Source organism: Mirounga leonina, unplaced genomic scaffold (assembly GCF_011800145.1).
Source record: "Mirounga leonina isolate KUSES-001 unplaced genomic scaffold, KU_Mleo_1.0 Mir_153, whole genome shotgun sequence".
In the NCBI taxonomy this organism is placed as follows: Eukaryota; Metazoa; Chordata; class Mammalia; order Carnivora; family Phocidae; genus Mirounga; species Mirounga leonina.
The window spans coordinates 14,938,883-14,966,062 of record NW_023270387.1 but is presented as its reverse complement, the minus strand read 5'-3'; the positions used below and the strand labels follow the sequence as shown (position 1 = coordinate 14,966,062).

Here is a 27,180-nt window from a genome sequence, read left to right as displayed (position 1 = left end):
TTTTAAGATTTTATTTTTATTTATTTGACAGAGAGGGACACAGCGAGAGAGGGAACACAAGCAGGGGGAGTGGGAGAGGGAGAAGCAGGCTTCCCGCCGAGCAGGGAGCCCGATGCGGGGCTCGATCCCAGGACCCTGGGATCGTGACCTGAGCCGAAGGCAGACACTTAATGACTGAGCCACCCAGGTGCCCCTCTTTATTTTTTTTTTTAAAGATTTTATTTATTTATTTGACAGAGAGAGCACAAGTAGGGGGAGGTGCAGGCAGAGGGAGAGGGAGAAGCAGGCTTCCCGCCAAGCAGGGAGCCCAATATGGGGCTCAATCCCAGGACCCTGGGATCATGATCTGAGCTGAAGGCAGATGCATAACCATCTGAGCCACCCAGGAACCCCGTCATCTTTGTATCTTTAGCACCTGCCACAGTGCCTGGACTACATAGGAGGAACTCAGTAAATGGCTGATGGAATTAACAAAGAGATTTTTCTTTCCTAAATTCTTCCTGCAATAGGCACACAGTTTTTGTGAAGAGAATTAAATTTGGTCCTTCGTGGGCAGCTTTCTGTCCAGCTAGGACCCCTGAGAGTATTTCACTGACCTCTCTGGAGTAGAAGCAACCCTGAGAATGGACACAGGGTGCTGAGAAGTGGCTAGACAGCCAAAAAATGGTTCTTATTTCGGAGGGTTTCAACCTTGTTGAGAATCTAGTGAAAAATAGACCCTTTCCCCAGGAAAATGTATATTCAGACACACAATTTTCTAACTTGGTTCCTAAACCTAGTGTCCCTGCCATTCCCCAGGGCCTCCACCTCCACCCCCCCCAATCCCCCCCGCCACCAAGGCTTCCTTCCCGGTCCCACAGGTAAAGAATCCCTACGCCAGAGGCACTGGATATCTAACCAGGACTCAGAGAGGATGGCTATGGTGGCCAGGTGCTCTCCCTTCCTGATGAGGCCAATGCGTGCATTCTAGAGCACTACTTCTGCCCATCCACAGGACCTCCATGGAGACGGTAGATGCTCTGAGAAGAAATGAAGAAGTTTCACCAAGGGGGTGGGGGGAGGGGAACAAGAGGAAAGTTAAAAACAAAAACGAACCTCAGTCACTAGAAGGAGAAGCCTAACTATTCAGCTCCTCTTCTGGGCAGCTGCATCTCCTATCTAGTTAACAGCCACCAGACATAAGGAAGAAGAAATGAGTAACAGCCCAAGTGTTTATTACCAAAACAACTGTTCCACACTCAGTGCCTCCACTCCCATCCCTGAGGATAACCAGGAAAGTCCTTGGGGTTGTAGGAGCCCTTCGGAGGGAAAGAACTGCCTGGTTCACGCTGCCTTGGCTGGTTGTGAGGACAACGCCCTCGCAGGGACCAGTTACACAGCATCCCTGGACCTAAGGACCCCTAAAGATGGGAATGGGTGCAAGCTGACAGAGGATTTTGGTCACCGTTTCAGCATGACTAGGGGGTTATGGGTAAGCCTGATAGTAGCCCCTCTACAAGAACATCCATAACCAGGGCATCCCCCTCAAGGAATCCAAACTCCTCAGGATCCCCACCAAACGTGGTCTGGCAGAAAAGGGAAGTCTTTAGAGCCTGCTGCATGATGCAAGCCGGGTCCAGAGTGCACCGCATTGCTCTTGGCACCACTCGTAAAGGCCTCCATTGGCAGGGGCTGCCCATGAGGGGCACAGCCACCAGCCTGGCTCAAACCCCGGGGCCTGGGGTGGAAATGGTCAGGCTCCGCAGCCTTCACACCATCCGGACTTCGGACTCCTCGGCTATTCCCTGAAGCTTTTCCATGATGTCCCCTGAGGGGGGCTCAGGGGCTGGGGGGGGGCCCTCCCGGGGCTTCGGACAACACATAGTAGACAATCTCTTGCTCGCCTTGGGCGTTGGTCTGATTCACCACGTGGATGACGGGGCTGGGAGTGTCCTGAGAGGCTGAGAGGCCTGTGCCCTCACTGCTCCCGCCCTCCTCTTCCTCTTCAGCCTCCTCCTGGGGCCCTGGCTCCCCTGGCACTGCTTCGAGAAGGATGCCCTGCAGGCTGCTCTCACTCAGTGCTGCTCCCAGGCCCGATCCGTCCTGCGGCTGCCGTAGCAGCTGCTGCGTCAGCTCCACGCTCTCGTAGCGAACCAGCTGCAGCCGCATGTAGCCATCTTCGTGCTCCTTGTACCTGGTGAGGCGGGGGCGCACAGGGCAGAAACCACACGCAGGGGGAGGCAGGGCGTCCCGGAGAGCGGCAAGGTAAGGGACAGACCCGAGGGATGGGACGGGCCCTGGGATTTTAAATGATAGAAGCTGGAGACCAAAAAGGTCTTTATGAGAATATGTAGAAGACAAGAGGGAAGGAGCATTACTCAAGATGGACAATTGTATGTAGAAACTTGAGAGGGAGGGAGGGAGAGGGGGTGGGAAAAAGAAATGATCTGTGTTGGAAGGTGGGGGTGTCACAGGATTTATGAGATGGTCAGGACCCTTAGGCTCCAGTTCTGGTTCTGGCTGCAGGGCTTTGGCACCACATTCGAAAATAAAAAAAATCATCTCGCTCCACCACTTTGTCCCTTGAGCCTGAACGGAGATGGTGGATTATCATCAAATTCAAAAAAAAATTTTTTAAGATTTTATTTTTTATTTGAGAGAGAGAGAGAGAGAGAGAGAGAGAGTGCACGCACACACAAGTGGGAAGAGGGGCAAAGAGAGAGGAGGGGCAGAGGGGCAGAGGGAGAAGCAGACTCCCTGCTGAGCAGGGAGCCTGATGCGGGGCTCGATCCCAGGACCCTGGGATCATGACCTGAGCTGAAGGCAGGCGCTTAACGACTGAGCCACCCAGGTGCCCCAAATTCGAGGTTTTTAACTTGTTGAAAAGATATGGGGGCGGGAGTGGGGGAAGGTCTGTGAATCTAGAGGGCAGGGTTGAGAGACATACCGAAAACGGGGGTGCCCTGAGGGCCACTTGAACTGGTGCTTCTCACGAAGATGCACAGTGAGGTTGTTGCCCCTCGTGAAGCATTTGTCGCACACGTGACACTTGTACCTCGGCTCTGAGTCTCCCTGATGGGGAGGGGAGGGGGAGTGAGGCCAGCTCTTCATCCTGGGCTCCCCACACCTCTGCCAGCCCTCTCCCACCGACAGCCCCACTCACTTCATGCACTTTTCGGTAATGGGACTTGATAGAGCAGAGGGATCGCGCACTGAAGCTGCAGTTCTCAAAATCACACCTGTAGGCTGGCTCCTTGCTGTGGGTATCCAGGTGCTTCCGCAGGTCGATCAGATTCTTGCAGCTGCAGGGAGAGGTCAGGAGGGGCTGGAGGGCATGGGGGACACGGGACCGTGAGTTCTCGGCCTTCCATCCCCTGGTTCCCCCTACCTGTAGTCACAACAGTCACATTTGAAGGGCCGGTCCTCGCTGTGGCGAAAGCGCATGTGGTTGCGGAGGGAAGACGGCAGCGGGCAGGTCATATCACACAGAGGACACTTATAGTGGTTCACTGAGAGAAGCAGAGAGGGGGCTGTGATCTGAAGCCGGGCGGAAACCCGGAGGGAGGGCCAGGAGCTTGGGGGCTCCGGCTACTCACCATGGTTACGCATATGGTCCCGCAGGAGCCGCTCCGTGGCAAATCTCTTGGAACAGTGAGAGCACTGGAAGCGCTGCTCTGGGGTGGGGCAGGCAGAAGACAGGGTGGGCTGGGGGAGGCGCAGAGAAGAGAGCAAGCCCGGGAGAGGGGAACCACCAAGAAAGGGGGAGCTTAAGAACTAGGGATGGACACAGTACCACTGAACGAGCCTGGGACTTGGGAGTCGAGAACCTGAATTAGAATCCCTGCTGGACCCCAAACTAGCTGTGCACCTAACTAGTGATTTAACCTGAGACTCAGTTTCGTCCTCTGCAAAAAGGGGGATAAGAAGCACACCTCACGGGGCTGTGAGGATTCACTGGACAAAGAGATAGGGCACACAGTAAGCACCGAATAACAATATCTAATGATTCTCAGGCAGCCAAGGCTGTGGCAGATGACTGAGCCCTAAAGACAGATGTAGCCAAGTTGCAGAGGCCTTCACTAGCCCCCTCTCCTGGGAACATGCCCCTAACCCCCACCCCACGCAGGATAGCCTGCACCCACTCCCCTTCCTCTCTGATTGCTTACGATCCAACGAGGTCTGGCGACGGATGTGATCTAAGAACTTGGTGTTGTTGGCAAACATGCCCCCACAGGTGGGGCAGGCCACCACCTTCTCCTGGGTGTGGCTGCGGAGGTGCTCTCGAAGCTTCCGGCAGTCCTTGAAGGTGCAGGTACAGCCTGGGAAGGAAGGCCCAGTCACGCTCCAGCCACGGACCCCCAGAGCAGGCTCTGGTGCCAAGTCTCCAGCTGGCCGCCACCCTTACCCCATGGGACTGGGTCCATACCTAGCTGCCTTAGGCCCTCAGCAACCCCAGGCGTTTTTAAAGGCCAGAAGTTAAGGAGCAGCCCTACCTTTCCAGCCACACAGCACCACATGGTTGTCCTTGCCGACTGCCTGGTATTCACAGCACAAGCTGTGCGCTTCCACGTGCCGATAGAACCACTCGGGATTGTCGAAGGAACTCTGTGCCAGGAGCAACTTGCGGTAAGGACTGAGGATGGGTAGAGGGCCTTTGACCCCTACGTGTCCAAGGGGGGCTCCTTGGCTGTCTCCCAAATTAAGTTGACGGGGACATGAAAGTTGGAGCAAGGGAGCTACCCAGAAATAAGATGCTAGTAGGAACCTGGCATACATAAGGGCATCCCTGAAAGGGTCAAGGCATCATGAGCTAAGATCCCCAACTTCCTTCCGCCCCTATTCCCAGTACTGCCCGCTGACCTCACAGTGCTCCCACAGACACAGGAAGTGATCAGGGATGTCAGGGATGATGTTGCGGCTCTGGAAGTCCAGGATGCAGGGACTGAGGTTGGCCTGGCTCTGCAGAGCCTGCAGCCCCCACTGCTTCAGCTTGGTGTGGTAGCAGTGGAAGTAGACATGGCGGATGAGGTCAGCCGAACTGTCCATAGAACAAAAGCCACACTCCTGCCACAAGCAGGAGAATTCTTCCTCTGCATAAAGGGGTTTAGAGGTAAGAGTCTGACATTTTGCAAAGCTCAGCTCTCCTACCTATAGCACTTAGCAGTGGGAGAGGAGGCTGGACTCTGACCCAATCAGCAGCAGTTCATTTGGCAAATACCAGCAATTTAACCACCACCAATCGTGCCAGGCACTGGGGATATAACAAGTAAAAAGAGTTGCAGTCCTTACCCTCACAGCAGCTTTCAGTCATGGAGAAAAAACATTAATCAAATAACCACATGTATAAATATAAAACTGCAGCCAGTCACAAGGTCCATGAGGAGGGCAGGGGTCTGGGGTACTATAACATCGTCAAAGAGAGGTCATTTGGCGTGGACAGGGACAGGGATGACTTGGAAATGTCCCTGTGTTGAGAGGTGATGGGCGAATATCTGTAAACTAGAGGGAGAAGTGTGGTCGAGGTAGAAGAAGGGTGTGTGCAAGGCCCAGTGCCAAAATCTCCCAGAAGGCAGGTGTAGCTGGCAGGCGCTAGTCGCTCCGGGTTTCTGCCGCTGCCTCCCAGGCCAGGACACCTCCCACTCCTTCCTTCAGACCAGTCCTTTCTTTCCCCATATTCTGCCCGAGACCTGTCCACTCTGGGAAAGCCATCGACTGCTGCAGTCCATTGCCTAGCTCTCGAGCAGCTCTCTCCAAGCACATTTTCAATTCTTTATAGGGGTTTACTTGTTTTAGAAAGTAGGTACTTTAAAACATATAAGAAACGGGCATCTGGGTGGCTCAGTTGGTTAAGCGTCTGCCTTCAGCTCAGGTCATGATCCCAGGGTCCTGGGATCAAGTCCTGCATTGGGCTCCCTGCTCAGCGGGGAATCTGCTTCTCCCTTTGTCCCTCTCCCCTGCTAGTGCGCGTGAGTGTCCGAGCTCTCTCTCTCAAAAACAAATAAATAAAATCTTAAAAAAAAAAAAAATGGGGCGCCTGAGTGGCTCAGCTGGTTGAGCACCCAACTCTTGATCTTGGCTCAAGTCTTGATCTCACAGTAGTGAGTTCAAGCCCCATGCTGGGCACAGAGCCTACTTTAAAACACACACACACACACACACCCTAATTTCTTTCATACATATATTATTTGACTTCTGAAACTATTACTTATAGTTCATAGTCACTAGACTTAAAACAGAAGTTGAGGTAGGGGAAAGAGGGCTGCCTCTGTATTTTCTATAGAACAGAATTCTTTAAACTGTATTGTGACCTATTAGTAACTGAAGAAATCAATTTAGGGGATTGCAAACCAATTTCTTTCTTTTTTTTTTTTAAGATTTTATTTATTTGACAGAGAGAAAGAGAGAGAGCACAAGCAGGGGGAGTGGCAGGCAGAGGGAGAGGGAGAAGCAGGATCCCCACTGAGCTGGGAGCCCGATGCGGGGCTCGATCCCAGGACCCTGGGATCATGACCTGAGCCGAAGGCAGATGCTTAACCGACTGAGCCACTCAGGCACCCTACCAACCAATTTTTTTTTTAAAGGAGGCTCCATGCCCAACGTGGGGCTTGAACTCATGACCCTGAGATCAAGAGTCACTCCACCGACTGAGCCAGCCAGGCGTCCCTCCCCATTTTTTTTTTTTTTTTAATAAAGAACAAGATAGAACACTTCAGAGAGCATCTAATAAAGGCAAGGGTTGTTTCAAGTATTTTTTAACTTTTGTGTATGGGGTTGGGATATAAAATGTATTCCTAACTGGTAGTTGCAGTAAAGAAAACATCGAGAAGCATTACCAGAGAATCAGAAGAGCAGGCTGTTGACAGCTTGTACAATATGATCCTTTTTAAAAAAATAAAACCATCCTTATCTAATGTATGTGTATATATGCAGAAAGACATCAAAAGAATGCTCACTAAAGTACTGTCAGTAATTGCCCTTTGACGGCAGGCTGGCAGATTCGTTCCGCTTACCCTGTTGAATCCGTTTTCTACAAGGCATCTGTCTACCATGTTTTTAGAAGCAAAAACAGCCTAAGTAGGAAAGTCAGATTTTGCACCTTCCTTGAGCTCTTTCCCCTTCATGTCCTGCTCCCTTACCGAGCAGGTCCTCCTCCTCCTCCTCGTCCTCCCCGGAGCCGCGCACGTGCTGCTGCAGGTGCCGAGTGACATGCTCACAGAACTCCTCCATGGCCGAGCACACAAAGGAGCAGGACCCCCACTCACACTGGAGCCCCAGGTTCTCCTTTCGGGGAACTTTCCCCGGGGGCGGCATGGCCTTCACCCTAGAGGAGGAAGAAATCCACAGCTGCAAGGATCCTACCAAGTGCCACTGCAGGTGAACGGCTGCCCAGCCTGCCAAGAACCAGTAGGTCTTTCTCCCGTGACCCATGAGAAACAGCTACTCCAGCTCAGTTCCTCAAACCCCTGGAAGCTGTCTGGTCTTCTTGTGAAGGGAAAACACAAACTAACGTTATTGAGAGCATGCCAGGCACTGAGCTAAGAACTTGAACAGCCGATTTCTCACGAAGCTTCAGAGCAACAGGCCGAGAAGGAATTAATTATTCTGGTAGGATGCAGAACAGTGTGCACAGGTTCAAAGAGATGGCCTGGACAAGGAACAGACTTCAAATCCAGACTCCTGTGCTACCACCTACCAGCTGTGTGACCGTAGTAGCCAAGTAACTTGACCCTTCTAATCCTGAACATCCTCAGCTTCGAAATGGGGATAACAAAACACTTTGTTTTTAATTTCACACCTACTATAGGTCAAGCACCATATTAAGCACATTACACGATGTCACTGAATTACCAACACCACCCAATGAGGGAAGTACTATTTTTAACTTCATTTACAGATAAGAACTTCAGGTTCGGAGAGGTCAACTGGTTTGCTCAAGGCCAGACACTAGTGGTGTGGCAGGGTTAGGTCAGGCTGACTCCAAAGTCCAAATTCTTTCTAACCCACACGGCTTGCGGATGAACCCAGAAGCAATTTACCTCTTACTGCATCCCATCCTAAGTCCCCGCCAGAATTTTAAACCACCATACAATCTGCCTTTGTCTAACCTACCCAGTGGTTACTCACCACTCCCCTAACATCCTCTAGACTAAAATGTCCAGGTGACCTTGAACAACAGACATTTGAAGTGGGCAGATCCACTCATATGCAGAGTTTTGCAATACTTTTTGAATACGCTGGAAAACTTTTTGGAGGTTTGCAACAATTTGAAAAAATTTGCAGACAAACTGTGCAGTCTAGACATATATAAAGAATTAAGAAAAAGTCAGGTATGTCATGAATACATAAATACTAGTCTATTTTAGAACACTAGTCTATTTTATTATTTACTATTTGTTATCCATTATTTATTATTTACTATCATAAAAAATATACACAAATCTATTATAAAAAGTTAAAATTTATCGGGGCACCTGGCTGGCTTAGTCGGTGGCAAATGTAACTCTTGACCTCAGGGTCATGAGTTCAAGCCCCACACTGGGTGCAGTACGTGTAACATCTGCAGTGTTTTGTTTCATATAAAACAATATTGGATGGGGCGCCTGGGTGGCTCAGTTGGTTAAGCGACTGCCTGCGGCTCAGGTCATGATCCTGGAGTCCAGGGATCAAGTCCCACATCAGGCTCCCTGCTCAGCGGGGGGTCTGCTTCTCCCTCTGACCCTCTTCCCTCTCATGCTCTCTGTCTCTCATTCTCTTTCTCTCAAATAAATAAATAAAATCTTAAAAAAAAAAAAAACAATATTGGTGTAGGTACTGACAGATGATTCACCTTATAAAGAGTTCACATAAACTTACAGCATCAATAAATACAGTCCAGTACTATAAGCATATTTTCTCTTCCTTATGATTTCCCTAATATCATTTTCTTTTCTCTAGCTCACTTTATTGTAAGAATATAGTACACAGTACTTATAACATACAAAACATGTTGATCAACTGTTTATGTTAATGGTAAGGCTTCCGGTCAACAGTAGGGCTATTAATAGTTGAGTTTTCAGGGAGTCAAAAGTTACACATTGGGGCCTCCTGGCAGGTTCAGTTGGTGGAGCATGCAATCTTTTTTTTTTTTTTTTTTTTTTAAGATTTTATTTATTTATTTGCCAGAGAGAGAGAGAGGGAGAGTACAAGCAGGGGGAGTGGCAGGCAGAGGGAGAAGCAGGCTCCTTGCTAAGCAAGGAGCCCCATGTGGGACTCGATCCCAGGATCCTGAGATCATGACCTGAGCCGAAGGCAGATGCTTAACCATCTGAGCCACCCAGGCGCCCCTGGAGCATGTAATCTTGATCTCAAGGTTGTAGATTCTAGCCCCCATGTTGGGTGTAGAGATTACTTAAAAATAAAATCTTTTAAAAAGCAAACAAACAAAAAAACAAAAACAGGGGCACTTGGGTGGCTCAGTTCAGCTCAAGTCATGATCCCAGGGTCCTGGGATGGAGCCCCACATTGGGCTATCTGCTCAGCGGGGAGCCTGCTTCTCCCTCTGCCTGCCGCTCCCCCTGCTTGTGCACTCTTGCTCTCTGTTAAATAAGTAAAATCTTTAAAACAAAACAAAACAAAACAAAAAAGTTACACGTGGATTTTTGACTGCACGAGGGTTGGTACCCCCAACCCCCATCTTGTTCCAGGGTCAAATACAGATTCCATTTGAACATAAGAAGCTGTATCTATCCAGTTGATATTGTACCTTGGGTATTTACAGTGCTAGGCATGCTTAGGCCTATAATAAATATCTGTTGAAGAAAGCTGAGTAAGAAACTGCAGGTTCTCCATCTTTAATATGCATACAAATGCAAAGTTCTCCAGCCCCTTCTCTAGAGGTTCTGATTCAGGACGCCCGGCGTTAAGCCTAGAAATCTGTCCTTTCACCTCAGCACCCCAGTTCTGATGCAGGCAGTTCCAAGAGCAGTTTGTGGAACAATCAAAGAACAGTTTCCCTCATGTTCTGAACATGAACACTGAAAGCAACACTGAAAGCAAAAGGACAACACTGAAAGCAAAAGTTTGGGGACAAGAGAGAACACTAACAGGGGCCTTGACTCTGCCCCTTGAGTGTCCTGGATGATGCCCCCCGGTTGGTGCCCCTACCGTGGTGGGCCCTGGGAGGGAGCAGGGCACTGGTCTACCTAAAAGAGGTGGGAGCTCTGAAAAATACCACATACCAAGACGGGAAAAAAACAGAGAAAATACAAAATATATGAAATCCTTCATGCCTACAAGTACAAGAACCTAATGTACCTGCTTATCAGAGAAACCCTTTTTTAATCCACAGCTTCTGCCTCCCCTCTGAGAAGAAGCCAGTGACCTTTGACACTCTGAGGTGTACATGGGGCTGCTGGGCTGCTCTAGACTCACAGTGAACCCTATTAGGAAAAAAATGTTGACTATTTTTATGATGTTGGGGTAGGAAAAGTAGGGAAAACCTTCCTAAGTCGGACATAACATCCGAAACCTCCTCTCTCTCCTGCCTACAGGATCAAGTCCAAACAGAACCACACGCAAGGCTCTTCTCCAACCAGCCTCAACGTACTTCTCCAGAAACTGAGTAAGGAAACTACCACAATTGAGGGCCTACCATGTGTCAGCCCTGTGGCGAGCCCTCTCCCAAACTTCATTTCATTTGATGTAAGAGCATCCTTACTCTAAGCCAAAAGATCATGCTCTTCCTCGTCGACACCACGCTGCTGCTCTGGCTTCCTCTCCCGTCCGTTCATTCCTCTTCCTCTCTGATTCAGTGGTCTTTGTCCCTAAACACATCACATTCTCCTGAAACTCTCTGCCTGAGAAACTTCTACCTACCCTCAAGCCCAGTGTCCCTTCCTTGGTAAGTCCTTTCCCAATTCATCCAGGTACAGCTGGAAAATCCACCTGCTGTCCCCAGAGCACTGTGTACAGCTTTGTTAGTGCTGTTACAATGGAATGGAACATCTGTCTCCCTCAGACTAGGAGCTTCTCAGGGCAGGGACCATCGCCCCTGCCCTTCCCATTCCCAGCATTAGCACAGAGCTCTGTACTCTTCAGACGATCAATGTCAGGATCGGATCACATTCCAGGAAGCCTTCCTAAATTACCTGCCCTTCAGATTACTCTTGCCTCTCGGGTCTATGGCTGGCCTAGCTAATACCAGAAAATCTCAACCCTATTTGTATGCTGCCCACGGTCATTTGATGTGTTCTATTTTCATTCACCCAACTGGACAATATTAGCTGCTTCTGAGCAGGAACCATACCACACCCATCTGTGTCCCTATACTGTGTGCAGCACAGTGCTGAGCACAAATACTCTATAAACATATACCTGCTGGGCGCCTGGGTGGCTCAGTTGGTTAAGCGACTGCCTTCGGCTCAGGTCATGATCCTGGAGTCCCTGGATCGAGTCCCGCATCGGGCTCCCTGCTCGGCGGGGAGTCTGCTTCTCCCTCTGACCCTCCCCCCTCTCATGCTCTCTCTCTCATTCTCTCTCTCAAATAAATAAATAAAATCTTTAAAAAACAAAAAAAAACCCATATACCTGTTGTTGGACTGGATAAGGCCCAGGAGGTGGGCTACCTAGGTATCTAGATATCTAGAATGACTTGAAACTTAGGTAAAGCTCCCTGAATCCCTCTTTCGTTGTCCCCCAGCATTCTTTACTGTCTCTCCCTGCACCCTGCTTGTCTCTACCCTGGGGAGCTGTGGGATAGTGACTATCTGGTCACCACTCCACTTTCTGCAGGCAAGGAATACAGTGAGGCACCTTATATACTAGAGAGGGCATTGGACCAGCTGTCAGAAAACCTGGGTTCAAGTTTCCTGTCTCAATTATTTTACTCTGCCTAGAACAATATAACATTAAGTATCTACAGTAGGCAAATCACTGTTCTAAGTGTCCTCTATGTATAAAAACTCATTAATACAACAACCCACCTATTGAGGTATTATTATCCCACTTCACAAATGAGGTAATGGGCTCTGATAGGTTAAGTAATTTACCCAAGGCCACAAAGCTAGGGAGTGATGGAGACAGAATTCAAAGCCAGGGAGTCTGGCTCCGTTTTCCTCCTACAACTGCCATCTTATCTCTCCTTGTCTGATTCCTTCCTCCCTATAGACCTCCTATCTGTATACACAATACCCCAAATATGTTTCAATAAGTAGTTATTCTGTCAGCTTCCTCCAATAAACTGTGAGCTCCTAGAAGCCTGGCCTGTGTCCTGTTCAGTTCTAACTTCAGGGCCAGCACATCCTCATCTAGGTTCTTTTAATGTTTAAGTGAACCTATAACTTATTACTTTACTTTTCGGATAAATAACCTAGCTTTTTTTAACCTGTTTTTTTGAATGTAAATTGGGATACTAATATCACAACTAGTGATGGATTCAACAAACCTGGTTAAAAAGCGCCCCCATTTACTAGCTGTGTTCCCTCCTGCAAGTTACTTCCGCCTCAGTTTCCCATGGAGCAGGGGAATCATTAAGCCTGTCTCACTGAATTGATTTATGGACTAAGCTAAATAATGGATATTGAAACGTTTAGCATAACACCCCGCCAGAATTCAACAAGTGTTAGCTATTTGGATCCTTGCTTCTGAAGGTGAGACGCTCTAAGCACAATTCTACAAAAAGGTCAACAAAAGGACAACCAGAGGAGTTCCTAATACTTCTTTTCATCTGGAATCATAGTAAGAAGCAATCAGCAATTACTTAAGAGTATATATTTTAACGCAAGGCACCGAATTAACCAGAACGATATTCAAGAAAAGGAGGAACCTATGTCCTGAACCTCCTAAGGACTCACAATTTGACCGAATAGATGACACTGACTTGTGACGACAACCGCCAAAACAAAGCGCCAATGAGGGAAGTCAGGACAGAAAGAAATCCCAGTGCAGAGGCGAAGGGGGGAAGACTTGCCCTAAGCGGCGGGGCCCGGGCCCCTGAAACACGGGTAGAATTCGAAGAGGAGACCGTCCCGGCAGGTAAAACCTCTCCCTCACAGCCCCGCAGACTTCCCGGAGTCCTTCTCCCACTAAGGCATGGCAGTGACCATGTCTCAGCAGCAGCGAAGCCCCAAACGAGAAAGCAGGGAGGTTCGAGTCGGGGTCAGGGGCCGGGGGCACTGCAGGCGCCAGGCAGACCGACGTGGCCGAGCTGCCAGAGGAAGCCTCGCCGAGGTGACTAGAGAAGAGCCTGGCCCCGGCAGCCTGCTCAGAGCGCACCCCGACGCTGCCCCTACCAAGCCCGGAGCCCAGCTTACCGTCCCTCGGCTGCCGGCTCTCTCCAACTCTTCCCACCTCGGACCATCTCCGGAAGGGCGCTTGAGCGACGGCCAGCGAGAGCCAATCGCCGCTCTCGGATCCCTCTAACAGCCAATGGCCGCTGCGACTGACGGAACCCGCGCGCGACCAAAATACGGAAGGGGCGGGAGTGAGGACCGGCGGGCTACGGGGAAGGTAGCGTTGCTGGCGCCGCGGGGTTCTAGGCGAGGCGCGGACTGGGATCCCAAGGCCCCGAATTCCCTCAACTGCGCAGGCTCCGCGCTCGGCACCCACTGGGCCTGCGCGGGGCTCGAGCTGAGTGCCGAGTGGGGTCTCCTTCCTTGCGCGGCTTACTGCGTTAGCTGTCAGCGAGCGCAGGGAGGAGGAGCGGGAGGCGGTGGCAGCTGCGCGCAAGGCTGCGTGCGCGGAGCTGTCCGCCCCTCCCGACCCAAACTCGCGTCCTACCTCTCTCCTTCACCCTCTTACTCTGATTTCTTAAATATCGGTATTCCTGTGCCATCTTCTCGTTCCGCCACCACCTCTCCTCTTCCGAGGCTCAGTGAACCCAGCCATGTTATCCATCCCCTCCTTTAAGTCGGAAACCCGGTAGTCCTCCCTGATTCCTCCCTCATCCGTTACCTACGATCCTCCGCCAAGTCCTGTGAATTTTACCTCCTTAAACATAGGAGCTCTCAAATTCACCCCCCATCCTTCGCCGCCCCCTCGCTAGTCTATTAACGACGCCCAGCCCGATGTCTACACTATCTGGTTCCCTTGTATGCACTCTTGCTTCCCTCCAAGACATTGCCCACGGAGATCAGATTAAACCACCACCCCGGTTTCAACGCGTCAGCGCCTTCTGTGGCCTCGAGGCAAAACCCCCAAACCATACTGAGGCTTTCTAGACCCTTCAATATCTGAGTTCTGTATACTTCAACCGTGTCTTTAGTCCTTCTTGCCCTCACTTTCTGCTCTCCAGCCCAGAGTTTCTTGCAGTTTCTCCACCACACCTAGCCACCTTTTAACCTTTCCTGCCTTGTACTTGCTGTTTCCTCTGCCTGGTGCCGTCTTCCCCCTTCACCCCCTCTGACATGTATTTGATTGACTCCTACTTATTCTTCTCGTCTCAGCGAAGATGCTTCTTTTCCCAAGAAGTCTTCCAGTAAGGGAGGGCAGGGATTGTATGTGCTCTTCACCTTCATGACTCCATCACTTAGCCTAGCGGTTGAAACATTAAGGGTTCAAGACGTATTTGTCTTACATTGTTAAATAATGTACCTTAGTAAAGTTCATTGGGCTTGAGATTTATTTTGTTACATTTTTCTATATTTTCTAACCTAAAATAAGCCTATATGATTCATATAATCAGAAAACACATTAAATGTTCAATATAAATAAAAGACACTTAAAAATAAAGTCAGAGTAAATGCGGAAATTTGTGCATAAAAAAAGAAATTTGTGCATGAAGTTTGTTACTAACAGTGGATTATAGCGTTGTCCCTATATTAAAATTGGGGTTTTTTTTTAAGATTTTATTTATTTATTTGTCAGAGAGAGAGGGAACACAAGCAGGGGGAGTAGGGAGGGAGAAGCAGGCTTCCCGCAGAGCAGGGAGCCCGATGCAGGGCTCGATCCCAGGACCCTGGGATCATGACCTGAGCCGAAGGCAGCCTCTTAACGACTGAGCCACCCGGCGCCCCTTTAAAATCGGCTTTTTAAAATATAATTCAGAAGTAACAAAAATATATTTTATCAACTTCATTCCTTCAAAAGCACAGTTAATACACAAAATGCCAACCTTTTAATTCAGATTTACACCACTGAAGATGGTTCTTAGCCTTAATTTAACAATTTCATGAGGAAAAATTTCATTCACAGAGCTATGTAGACTCAAAACAATTTTTACAGGGCAAAAATTTCAGGATAGCTCTGGGATCCACACGTCTCCACAACTCGAGACCACATCTTGCTGTCTAGCTTATCTACTTCCATCTCAATCTGCTTCTCTTGAAAACAAGCTACAATTTTGGTTGGATAATTCAGACACATCCTGAGATTTGTTTTTTAAAAGCTGCCACAAAGACTTAAAGCACAATTCACACTCATCAAAAGCTGTGGCTCTCTTCTCAAAGTGTAAAATGGATAAAGTTGATCAAATAATCTTTTGTATTTCTTATACGTTCATTAAAAAAAAAAAAGACAACCTGTGTTTGAAATGTGATCCGGTTCTTTACCATAAACTGTGTGATTCCACTGAGCTCTGGGCAGCTCAGCACTAGAAGCTGAGTACAACTTCCAGTTACCATCCACTCAATCCACAGATCCAGTGGGAATCTGAACACTTGCCCTCCCATCAACAAAAGTTTCTTGTAAAATTTCGAGCTCAGTGTGTTTGGCTATCTTGGCAGCTTGGTAAATAAGCTGCTCCTCTGTGAGCTATTAAGAGTTGCACTTCTTAGATCAAGGGAAACAGCTTGGTAAATCTCTTGAGTTTTCATGACCTAGAGTTGAGCATATCACTATATACAAATTAACCAAATATCCATACTCTGCCACTTACTAAATATCCTATATTCGGGGGCACCTGGGTGGCTCAGTTGGTTAAGTGTTTGCCTTCGGCTCAGGGCAAGTCCCAGGATTGAGCCCCACATTGGGCTCCCTGCTCAGCGGGGAGTCTGCTTCTCCCTCTACCCCTCACCCTACTGGTGTGCTCTCTCTCTCAAAGAAATAAATAAATATAAATAAAAATCCTATATTCTGTGACTAGTATGGACAGGACATGCAAAATATCGACAGTTCCATGCTGCCTACCCAAAGGCATGTGCCCTAAACCCCCTGTGATGTAAGTTAGTCAGAATGGCGAGGCTGGACGTGACCTGAATGATTATCTAGGCCACTCTCCATTTTAGGGATGAGGAAGTGGAGGTCCAGAAAGGAGAAGTGGTCTGTCCCAAGGTCACTTGGTGTGTCTGTGGCTTTCTGTCCCTGGTCCAGGGCTGTCTGACATCCTGCTGCAGCTTACCTGGTTCAAATCCTGGGTCAGGTCCCACAGAACAGGAACCAGGGTGTAGATTTTGCTAGTATACATAACTCCCTGAAACTTGCCCACATTTAGGAATGAAAGACTTTTCAGTATGTTGGAACCCTTTTAAAACTTCCCCCTCCCAATCTGTCTTGGAATTCTGAGGCAATAGTTAGCACTTATTCAGCACTGACCATATGCCAGCAGAACTGTAAGCACTTTATGCATTTACTTCTCAGCCACAACCAAGTCATAGCTACTATCACAGTTCCCATTTTACAGATGAAAAAACTGAGGCACTCTGTGGTAACGTAACTTGCCCAAGGTCACACAGGTAATTACAGGAGCTGAGACTCAAATCTAGGCCATCTAGATCCAGAATCCATGCTTAGGACTCTGTTTTATCCTGGAAGGAGCAGCCTGTTCAAGAAAGGGGAATGAAGATGGCTTTTTTCTCTGATGGACGTTTTTTGCTATGACTTCACCCTTCAAAGCCTCGTTCTCCCATTCTCTCTCTACTTGTCCCTTCTTCCCTGCAGGAACTTCTCAGCAGACCCAATATGTGTGTCGTTTACCCCATCTCACTATCTGGGCCCCTGTCTCTGATCCTCCCACCCCACCAATGCCCCAGCCTTGCTGCTCACTCACCTTTCAAAGGATAACCAGTTGTCCAGTTTATAAACTCCAATTTGACTTTAATTTAATAAATTAAATTCCAAGCCATCACACAGCAATGGACATCATCATCTCCCAACACACAGAGGTGTAGCCCTGCTCGTGCTCCATCATCATCACAGTCTTTAATAAAGCCCCTGAAAGCCATTTCTCTGGGGAAGGCTTCCATCCAGCTCCTGGCTCCCTCCTTCTGACAGAGCCACTGCTCACGGAGAAGGCATCAAGTACAAAAACAGTAATAAAGGGGAGGGAGGGATGAGGAGCAGGAGGGGAGGCAGGGAGGTGGGGAGTACCTGCCCCCCATCCAGGGCACCGGCCCGGGCTTTCTGTGAGCTGCCAATGTCCCCAGAGGCAGACACTGGTGCTGGTCGGAATGGGGACCTGAGGGAGACATGGGAGTCCTGTCCCAAAGGGAATTAATTGCCTACCCTCCTGGGACAGGAAAGAAGGGTCACCTGGGAGAGATGCCCTCTCTCATCTGTTCACTGAGGGTCCTGGACCACACATATAAATAGAAAAGAGAATAAATAGGGGAGGAAGGACCAGCTGAGGAGCTGAGCACCCTGGGACTCCTCTGAGGGGCCAATGTCAACAGCAGGCAACCGGTTCTGAGAAATGCCCACACGTGCCAGGACAGAGCCCTCCTCTTACTCCCAGCCACCCACTCCCTCTTCTGTGTCCTCAGCAACGGGTGCCCACCTCTGTCATGCTTCCCGTTGCAAGTACCCTTCCAACTGGCCCCACAGCCCAGGGTGGACAGGGCTTCCTGGAACCCAGAGGGCTTCCCTGGCCCAGGCTGTTGGGAATCCAGGAAGGGGAATGGAAGAGGATGTGGGGGGTGGGCTGAGAGGACTCCTGCCCTCTCCTAGCTCAGGAGGTGGGAAGGGCCCTCAGAGCTGGGGGCTGGGATTGCCATTGGCCTTGGGTTTGGATTTGAAGGAAAAGCGCTTGATAAGGCGGCGAGAAAAGCTGCCAGCCTTCTTTCGGACACTGGGTGTGGCCGCCGTGTTGGAGAGGTCATCGTGTGATTGGCTCAGACCAGCTTCCTTCTGTCGAGGCCTCCGGCGGAAGATAAGCTTTGTGCCACTGCGCAGGAAACTCACTGTGGGGGGAGAGGGGAGGCTGAGGCAGAGAGAGGGGCACGGCAGGCATGGGGTGAGGTGGGGAGCAGAGAAAGGACCAAGCGAGGAGGGGTTGAAGATACAGAACAGAACCAGTTCCTTTGTCTAAAAGCCAGGCTTCCTTAGGAAAGAAAGTAGAGAAAAAACATGCCTTTTATCTTTCCTGAGGAAAAAATGGCAGTGCTCATGGGATTGTGTGCACTCCTGACCGCCGCTGAGCAGCAACGTCACGGGGTTGTTGCTCTGCGAGGCCAGACTGACAACTGGGCCTCTTTACTACAGAAAGACAAAGGCTGACGGGGTGCCTGGGTGGCTCAGTCAGTTGAACGACCCCGGAGTCCCGGGATCGAGTCCCACATCGGGCTCCCTGCTCAGCGGGGAGTCTGCTTCTCCCTCTGACCCTCCTCCCTCTCATGCTCTCTGTCTCTCATTCTCTCTCTCGCAAATAAATAAAATCTTAAAAAAAAAAAAGAAAGAAAGACAAAGGCTGAGCGGAGGGGATTCCTAAGGGCACCTAAAATCATGGAAGGACAAGTTGGGTGGGCACTGACTCGTTGACCAAATTCCAGGATGTGAGCCGGAAGCAGGGCAGCTAGAAAACCTCAAGGAGGTAAATTCAGGACCAACATAATGAGAAAAGTGCTTACACAGCAGGCTTTGGACTTAGGAATCTCATTATCCCAAGAAGTGATGCAGGCTTAAGTCACAGTTAAATACATTTGTGGTTGATAGACTCATTGGCAGAGAGATAAAGATGTGTGGGGGCAAGCCCCTCATCTTTAAAAGTTAGAAAAGCACCACGACTATCCATGGGCCAGCCATGTCGCTGCTAGAAGGACACTCCTAGAGTTGACCCAGGGTAGGATTTCTTATACTCATAAGGAAGAGAGCACAGATGGAAGGGGGATAAAGAAAAAAAAAAAAAAAAAGATATATGCTTAGACCTAGGAAGGAAGAAAAGTGGAAGTTAAGGGAAATACTCTGGCATCCCTCCCTGTCACTGGTGTCTGTCAGATCCAGGCCAGGACCCTAGGCAGTTAAGTTCTCCTTCTCCACTTTGTCTTGGCTGAAACAGGCTGGGAAATCTGGGGATCCCTCAGCGGAGGAAGGAGAAGGCAAACTGGGTTGAGAATCCCATTCCCTGAAGTGTCCAGTAAGACCCAGGTCCTGATACTGGGCATAAAAAAAGGGGAGGGGGTGCTGCCAATATCTCCCCACCTTTGTGATCCTTGAGGCTGCGGGTCTCCAGCGCACCAGTAGACCCTGTTTCCGACTCAACGTCATCCACAGATGGCCTCTCAGAAATGTCCGAACGTGTTGTCTCATCTGCTTCCTGGACGCTGGTGGGGCTGGAGAGGGCATCGAGGGGTCCTGGGGACATGGCTGGTGGGTCTGAGGGCGGTGAGGAGGGACCTCCACTGGTTCCTGCATCATCCTGCATTGAGGCGTCCAGGGATGCCGCATAGCCCAGAGACAGTGCCAACTCGTCCTGAGCAATGGGCACCTGGCAGGAGGAACACGTTTTAATGGGCAGGAGTGACCCATCAGGGCTTTCTCCCTATCCCAGCTCCTCTCCTCAGAGCCATGTTACCTTGGAAACACCAGAGATGATAAGAGTGCTACGCTTGGTGGGTGTCTTTTTGGCTGCCCGCCCGCTGGGCTCAGTGAGCTGACGAATCGCTGTCTCTGCTACAGGGTCCAAGCCGTTGGAAAGGTGGCTCTCCCCTGCTGGGGGGTACAGACGGTGGATAACCTGACTCCTCCCTGGCTCCTGGGTCCCACGCAAAATGGCGTTTTGACTCTGGGGCCCCCGTGCCCACCGACACTCACACTTCCCGGTCCCCCACTCACGGCTGCTGCTGTGGGAAGCACTGCTGGGGCCACTGCTCTCACTCAGCACAGTTGTCGTCTTCTCGGTCACCTCCACCTTGGACGGGGAGCGGGAGGGGGAGTCTGGTGGGTGGGGGAGGGTCAGTGAGCTGGGAGATGCCTTAAAGTGGCCCCCACCCCCTATTGTCTTTACTGAGATGCAGGCTTTGGCTGACTCAGAGGGCAGAGGTGACTAAGGGACAATCACACAGGTGATTAATAAGATGCCAGGGGGGGCAAAACGACACCACAGGACACCAATGGGAGTGCGGGGAAGTTCCATGGGGCCCACCCAGGGTGTGGGGAGAAGCCATGAAGATGCTGAGAGTGCCCAGAGATGGCACAAGGGTCCCCTGGGGGAAGGGGGAACCCTGTGGGACCCCCCAGAGATGGGAGGAATGTCATGGAGGGCCCCCAGGAGTGAGAGAAGTATCACAGAGGCCACTGGTTTTGTTGGTGGATCCCAAAGGTGCTAGAAGGTTGAGGGTAGAGGGAGGGACAAGTAGGCAGTTGGGGCCGCGGAAAGGGCCGGCAGGAGACCTGTGAAAAGTCACCGGGGAACGCGGGAGGTGGAAGGGCGAGAGTCCAGCAGGAGGGCCCAGAAGACCCAGGATCCCCAGGATCGCAGCGGGAGAGGAACAGTGGGGAAGAGGAGGGATGTAAGGGGAGGCCTGAGAGACAGAGATGATGAGCAAGTTGTGGCTGGAAAACAGGAGGAGCTAGAATTAGGGCTTCCCTTGCCCTTCCCTGTCCCACACGGGTCTGCAGCCAGGGGCCCCTGGCTGGGACTGGGCTCCCTTCTCTTTACCTGGTTTCCCTTCTACACGGGGCCGGGACTGGACGGTGGTGACTGTGGTCACAATGGTGCCATCAGGCATGATGGTCCGGTCTAACTCGATCTTCTTGGTGGGTGTGATGCTGGGGCGTGGAGTGGAGGGAGTGGGAGTGCCCAGGTTCCGGGGGGAGCCCTCCTCATACTGAAGCTGCCGAGGGAGAGGAAGAGCAAAGAGGCAGGCCTCAAAGACTGCCCTTCTCCAGTGTCCTCCCCTCTTCCCCCTAGGCTCAGCTTCTCACCTCTACTGCCATGGTGGCCGCTGGTCCCAGGGCTTTCCCTGGCCCAGGGGCGAGTGGGCATACTTGTCTTCGGGAGAGAGGTCTGGAAGGGGGCCCCACAGACAGTGTGATCTGGCCCAAGAGTTCAGCTGGGGAAAGGGACAGCGTTGTGAGCTGGGCCCATGACCAGGCCCCACTTAGCACCCACCCAGAGGTGCTCCTTCCTGCCCCATACGCACCGTCTCCACAGCTGTTGCTCCTCAGTACTTTGAGGCTCAGCTCCCGGCTCTGGGGGCCCAGATCCCTGTGGCCAGGAGGAGGTGGGGCAGGGAGGGGGAAGATTAGCAAACCACACCCACCCTCGAACTGACCATAGGCCAGAGGCAAAGAGAGATGTACATAAATAAAATGGAACGAGGGCTCCAATCAGATTAACTCCTGCCCCCCAAATACTCTCTCTTCCTGGGGCACCTGGCCAGCTCAGCTGGAAGAGCACGTGACTGCTGACGTCAGGGTCATGAGTTGGAGCCCCGCGTTGGGTGTAGAGCTTATTTAAATAAATAAGACTTTAGGGGCGCCTGGGTGGCTCAGTCGTTAAGCGTCTGCCTTCGGCTCAGGTCATGCTCCCAGGGTCCTGGGATCGAGCCCCACATTGGGCTCCCTGCTCAGCGGGAAGCCTGCTCCTCCCTCTCCCACTCCCCCTGCTTGTGTTCCCTCTCTTGCTATGTCTCTCTGTGTCAAATAAATAAAATCTTTAAAAAATAAATAAATAAATAAATAAATAAATAAATAAATAAATAAATAAATAAGATTTTAAAAAATTAAACAAATACTCTCTCTTCCCAAGAGAATGGGATAGGGCTCTGCTCGGGATGCTGGGCATGGATCCTCCCCAGTCTTGCCCTCCTTGTCTCTCTCTCTCTATGTCAAACCACCCCTTTTCCTTTGCTCAAGCTGTTTCCTCTGCCAAAAACACTTCTGTCACACTGTTGAAATCCTATTCTTGCTGTAAGGGGTGGTTTAAACACCACCTCCTCTATGAAGCCTACTCCGATCTTTATTTCCCCATGGGAATTCATCTCCCCCACCTAAGCATGCCCACGGCACCTTGTGTAAATCTTGACTGGAGCCCTTATCCCATCTTTTTAATGTACCTCTGTCTCTGCCTGGAGCCTGCAATCAACTCAGGGGTGGGGGTGTATCTTGGTCATGTTTGTATCCTCAGGACCTGGGCCAGGGCCTGGCATACAATCAGGGCTCACATAAGAGTTTACTGAGAGTAGAGCTGATTCATGCCAGGGCTATGCTGGAAGGGTTTGATCCTCAGTCTGCCCATGAGAGCAGGGGTGGGGATGGAGGAGTCACTCCTTACAGGGCCAGGTCCTCAGTCCACTCCACCTCGGGACCAGCGCTCATGGGCTTGGTCCACTTCTGTTGCAGCGGGTTGTCGAGCTCAGCTACACAGCACAGTCCCCCAGTACCTGGGGGGGAACCAGAAATTAGGCGATGCCCAGATCAAAGATGGGAAGCCACTGAGGAATAATGAAGCCACACCCGTGGCAGAAGGGCAGGGAGCGCCTGCACCCATAGCCTTGGCAGTCCCCCAGCTGCTTCTGGCTCTCACCTTCCAACTCACTTCCCAGGTGAGACGCTCGAAGCTGCCGGAGGAATAACCGGGTAGGCCTGGAGATGGCTGGCTGTGCCTGGGGCACCGTGGGTGGCTTCTCACTGGGTACCTAAGAGCAGAAGGAGGTAAAAAGAACAGGAATCCCAACCTAGCCCACTGGGGACGTTCCGCTTACAAACTGTTTGCTTTGAGGGCCTACTTACCGGGCCTCCAGGCGCAGAGCAAGCCCTGAGGTTGACCATCATGGCCGGCTGGGTGCTGACAACGGTGTCCTCAATCAATTCTTCAATGGTGGAGAGCTCCACTTGCTCCTCACCTCTCTGCACAGCAGAGGAGAACGAAGAGGTGGGGCCCCCAGCTCTGCATTGCCTCCCTGCTCTGCCTCTTCCTCCCCGCCCTGCCCCCTTACCTCCCTGGCCTGTAGCTTGGGAAGCACTGTCAGGCTGAGGTCTGGGCGATCAGTAAAGGCCCAGGACACGAGCAGGCCCTCGTCAGGGATTTCCTCCAGGCTGACTTCCAACTGCGGGGGACGGACAAAGGGGCTAGGGGGACTTGCCTCATGCCTCCAACGACTCCCTATTCCCCAGGACCCTCCCTTCCCCAATTCCGTCCCAGAGAGGAACCCAGCTGCAAGGCTGAGGCCTTGAACCGCCCCCTGCCCACCTCGGTTTCCCACATCCCCCTCCACCTGTGTTGATGGCAGAGTCAGAGTGACGTAGTAGGTCTCCATGGAGACGGCAGCGGGGGACTGCTGGGTCACAGAGACTGGGAACATCACCTCCTCAGCAGAGAGCTGGCAACGCAGCACCTGAGACCGGCGAGGCACGGAGGCAAGGAGGGTCAGGCGCGGAGGACGGGGGCTCAACCCTGCTTCGCTCTGCCGTATAAAGACCCCTCCCCGGGCGCCTGGGTGGCTCAGTTGGTTAAGCGACTGCCTTCGGCTCAGGTCATGATCCCGGAGTTCCTGGATCGAGTCCTGCATCGGGCTCCCTGCTCTGCAGGGAGTCTGCTTCTCCCTCTGACCCTCCCCCCTCTCATGTGCTCTCTCTCATTCTCTCTCTCTCAAATAAATAAATAAAATCTTTAAAAAAAAAAAAAGACCCCTCCCCACTCTCTTTTCCTTGAGACTTCACTTCTTTGGGGTCACAAGCCCATAGAAGAATTAAGTAAAAGCCATAGACTCCTCTCTCCAGAAAAATGGAGATATACACACGTGCTACATTTCGCATGTAACTTGAATGCGACTCTCAGACCTCCCGAAGCCAGTCCTTGGACCCTGAAGGCATTCAGAGACTCCAGGTCAAGAGCCCTCAGACTAAAAGGAACTCTTGGGATCAGCCCGCCTCAGGCCCTGTAGAAGGCAGTGCCCATCAAACCCTTACCATGGTGCGGTCCGATTGGTCTATGCAGGTCACATGACTAATGCTGGCTCTGGGTGGGACTTGGGGCACCTCCTCAAAGGTGATTTGGATGGAACTCTAAGGGAGTAATGTGGACACAGGATCAGGTCTCTGGAGCTGCCCCCCACAGGGCTGGCCTGCTCAGTTGCTGGCTGGGCCCTGGCACTGCAGAGGCCTCAGCTGCAGGCTGGCTTCTGGCCCCTCCTTGGCTCAGGGCTTTAGGACAGGAAGTGTTCCCCTAGAACCACACCCCTCTGGGGCCTGCAGTTGCTAGATCACCTCAAAGATCAGATCACCTTGAGTGGAAGACCCTAGATTTCTCCTGGAATTACCAGGAGCCTCCCTCTTCTCCCCTCACCTTCCTCTTCATCCCCCAACCTACCCCCAAAGAAAGGAGTGCATAGAAAAAAGATCATAAAGGTGTTGGTTGGTACATACATATAACTGGGGAGAGAGCAAAATGGCTGAGCTAAGGGTAAAAGCAGCAAGGCCACTTATTCAAGACAAGAGCTGAAGAAATGAGGCTAAGGCTTCTTCCAGATAAATAGGATGCGGAGAATCAAGGGTATGACCCTATTCATATTGTTGGGGTTGAAGACTAGCTCAGCATGGCCTTGGGGAGCCTTCCCAGAGGGACTGGGAAGAAAAGCAAGCTCAGAGGGCTCAAGGGTCCAGGGGCCTCGCTAATTCCTCAAGGCAGATAGCAGGGTGGTATTAGGCAGCAGAAAGCTGCTTAGCTTAGGTCTTGAAAGAGCTTCCTAATTCTTACACAGCAGTGAAAACAGCCTACTGAAGCCCCATCCAGAGAGCAGGATGGGAAGAAGAATTGGGGAGGGGGCACAAATTGAGCTGGAAGCCCTTCCTTGGGTCTTGGGATGGGAGTAAATAAATTCACAGGGCTCGTGTGCCTGGCAAACCAGGGAATACCAACTTCTCTGCTCCTGTCATTGGCTTATTTGAAGGCCAGGCCCAGGGAGATGGGGAGATGGATGCTTGGAACCCCAATCTCCCCACCCCTTGCAAGGGAGGCCAATGTCCAGCTGAGTCAGCTGTCCCAAGGAGTTGCTCTTGACCTAGGGACAAGGTACAGGAAGAACTGGGTGGAGGGATGAGTTCAAGGTGTAGACTAACAGATGCCATCTGGCTTTCTGCTGGCTAGCTGGACAGAGGAGACTGAGCAACTTCTTGTGTGGCCACTTCTGCTTCCAGGCATCTGGGGAGCTAATAAAGTCCTAGTGGGAGCTAGAGCTGGAGAACCCTCTGGGCAGGGGGCTGATAGGCAGTGAGGGCGAAGAGAGATCACTGGGCCAGGATGGTAGAGGGCCCCATGACAAGGAGGCCTCTACCTCCCACCCCACCTCAGTCTTATGACCACGCTTCCTGCCCTACTTCCTGGGAAACCAGATGCCCATGGTGCAATGGGAGGAAGTAGGCTGGGCTGGTTTGTGACTGACCCTCAAGGGGCAGCTCCAGGCTCACCTACTGAGAAGGGCATGGACTATTAATCTGCTCTCCACCTTAACAACTTTTCCACAATATATCTGCTGCAGGTCAGCAAAAAGAAGGATGTGTTAGTCTGTATCAGTGAAATTACTAAGGGCTTGGGGGGGGCGGTAATTCAGGCTCCTTGGGAATCTATCTGCCTGGTCAAACCAGGTATACGGGGCATGAAATGTTAACTGGGTGTGGTGGCATGAGGACCAGGCAAATTCCTTCTGCAGGTGCACCTGTTTCCCTTCTATCCCCGTTCCTCCAACACAACCAGCACCCAGGCTACACGGAAGTGCCCTCAGGCCCAGGGATTAGCGTTGCTATGAGAACAGCAACTTGTGCTTGGGTTTGGAACCAGAGAATACCTCCACCACAGAATAGAGAATTTGGGACACAGCTAGATTTCTACAACCTCCAGCCCCACCTGCACCCTTTTCTCTAATCCCGGAGGAGAAGAGAAGCCATAGCCATAGGGTTCTCCAGTTGATCCCCACCCCCACCCGGCCCTCCAGGCATAAGGAAAGGTTGAGTGAGGGGACCACTTAGGTGCTCCTGTCCAACTCACCCCGTCCCTGCAGGCCTGCTCGTTCAGCGCTCGCACCCAAGCCCGTTGCCAGTTCTCTCGGAAAGACTTGAAGGCGAAGAGCGACGCCAGGAGGCCCCGGACGCCTGGCTCCTCGGGGGCACCGGCCCGAGTCGGCCGCAGCCGCAGCAGCGAGCGCCACACGCCCAGCTCCCGCGGGGAGCCCGCGGGCTCGGCAGCTAAGGCGGGTCCCGGCCCCCGGTCCCCGCGGGCCCGCGCCTGCCACAAGCCCCGGGCATACTGTAGCAGCCAGCCAAACACCGTGAGCAGCGAGGCGGCGAAGAGGATCAGCAGGGCCGCCCAGCCCACGTCCTGCTGCCCCCAGCCCGGATCCATGCTCCGCGCGGGCTCCGGTCCGGGCCCCGGCTCGGGCTCAGCCGCTGCCCCGGGGGAGCATGGCCCGGGCTGGCCGCGGGGCGGGGGCGGGCTCCCCCGGGGCTGGGCGCGCGGGCTTGGGGGCTCTGCGGGGCTGGGTGTCTGGAACTAGCGGGTGCCACAGATCGATGAGAGGAGTCCTCGGGGGTCGCGACGCCGGGGTCCCTCTCTGTGCGGTCCGGTTCCCTCCTTGGTTAGTCCGACAGTCTGACCTGGGTTAGTCTCCGGCCAGCGCCCGACTCCTCCCACGGCGCGGGCCCTACCGGACCCGGGCGGGGACTCGTCTGCAGAGACGTGGGGGCTCGCGGACCGGCACCGGCTCCGGAAGGGCTGCGTGCGCAAAGCTGACACTGACAACACGGCCGGCGCCCCGCCCCCACCCGCCCTTAAAGGAGCCGCACCCGCGTTGGGCGGAGCTTGGCGAGCCCGGGGCTCCAGGAGCTTAGAGGAGGGCGAGAGGACGACAGAGAGGGGAGGAGGTTCCGGGGTTGAAAATAGGCGGGATCTTTGACCACCCCGCCCCAAACAAAGTGGGATACACCCCTTCCCCTGAGCTCACAGCCGAGAGTAACTTCAATCACTTGAGATACCGCCTCTGATTTCCCCTGCGCAGCTTAGATTTCTATAGTTTGGACGCATGTGGGGTTAAGAAGGACCCGAACCCCGTGGATAGCGTCGCCCCCTTCTCCCAACAC

General features: G+C 51.9%; 2 protein-coding genes across 5 annotated transcripts; both read right to left on the bottom strand.

The window, feature by feature from the left end:
* Nucleotides 1-1,197: 1,197 nt before the first annotated feature.
* Nucleotides 1,198-13,352, bottom strand: HINFP (histone H4 transcription factor). 3 transcript variants are annotated; one of them, XM_035009115.1, is made up of 10 exons: nt 13,269-13,352; nt 7,116-7,300; nt 4,840-5,069; nt 4,473-4,584; nt 4,146-4,298; nt 3,576-3,653; nt 3,368-3,488; nt 3,143-3,281; nt 2,927-3,051; nt 1,198-2,173 (listed from the first exon to the last, which is right to left on the bottom strand). In XM_035009115.1, the coding sequence occupies exons 1-10, from the start codon at nt 13,313-13,315 to the stop codon at nt 1,819-1,821; spliced, it is 1,545 nt and encodes a 514-aa protein (XP_034865006.1). In that variant the 5' UTR covers nt 13,316-13,352; the 3' UTR covers nt 1,198-1,818. The 3 variants fall into 3 exon arrangements, with proteins under 3 accessions (XP_034865006.1, XP_034865007.1, XP_034865005.1); XM_035009116.1 differs by lacking the exon at nt 7,116-7,300 and having other exon boundaries at nt 13,269-13,285; XM_035009114.1 differs by lacking the exon at nt 13,269-13,352 and having other exon boundaries at nt 7,116-8,396.
* Nucleotides 13,353-16,969: 3,617 nt separating this feature from the next.
* On the bottom strand, nt 16,970-26,848 carry C2CD2L (C2CD2 like). Of its 2 annotated transcripts, none has more exons than XM_035009112.1 (15): nt 26,562-26,848; nt 26,093-26,500; nt 24,019-24,114; nt 23,325-23,444; nt 23,046-23,156; nt 22,840-22,956; nt 22,634-22,745; nt 22,382-22,490; nt 21,249-21,313; nt 21,031-21,158; nt 20,765-20,939; nt 19,939-20,040; nt 19,679-19,815; nt 19,306-19,591; nt 16,970-18,068 (listed from the first exon to the last, which is right to left on the bottom strand). In XM_035009112.1, exons 2-15 carry the CDS (start codon nt 26,444-26,446, stop codon nt 17,857-17,859), a joined length of 2,124 nt encoding a protein of 707 aa, XP_034865003.1. In that variant the 5' UTR covers nt 26,447-26,500; nt 26,562-26,848; the 3' UTR covers nt 16,970-17,856. The 2 variants fall into 2 exon arrangements, with proteins under 2 accessions (XP_034865003.1, XP_034865004.1); XM_035009113.1 differs by having other exon boundaries at nt 19,679-19,812.
* Nucleotides 26,849-27,180: the final 332 nt, after the last annotated feature.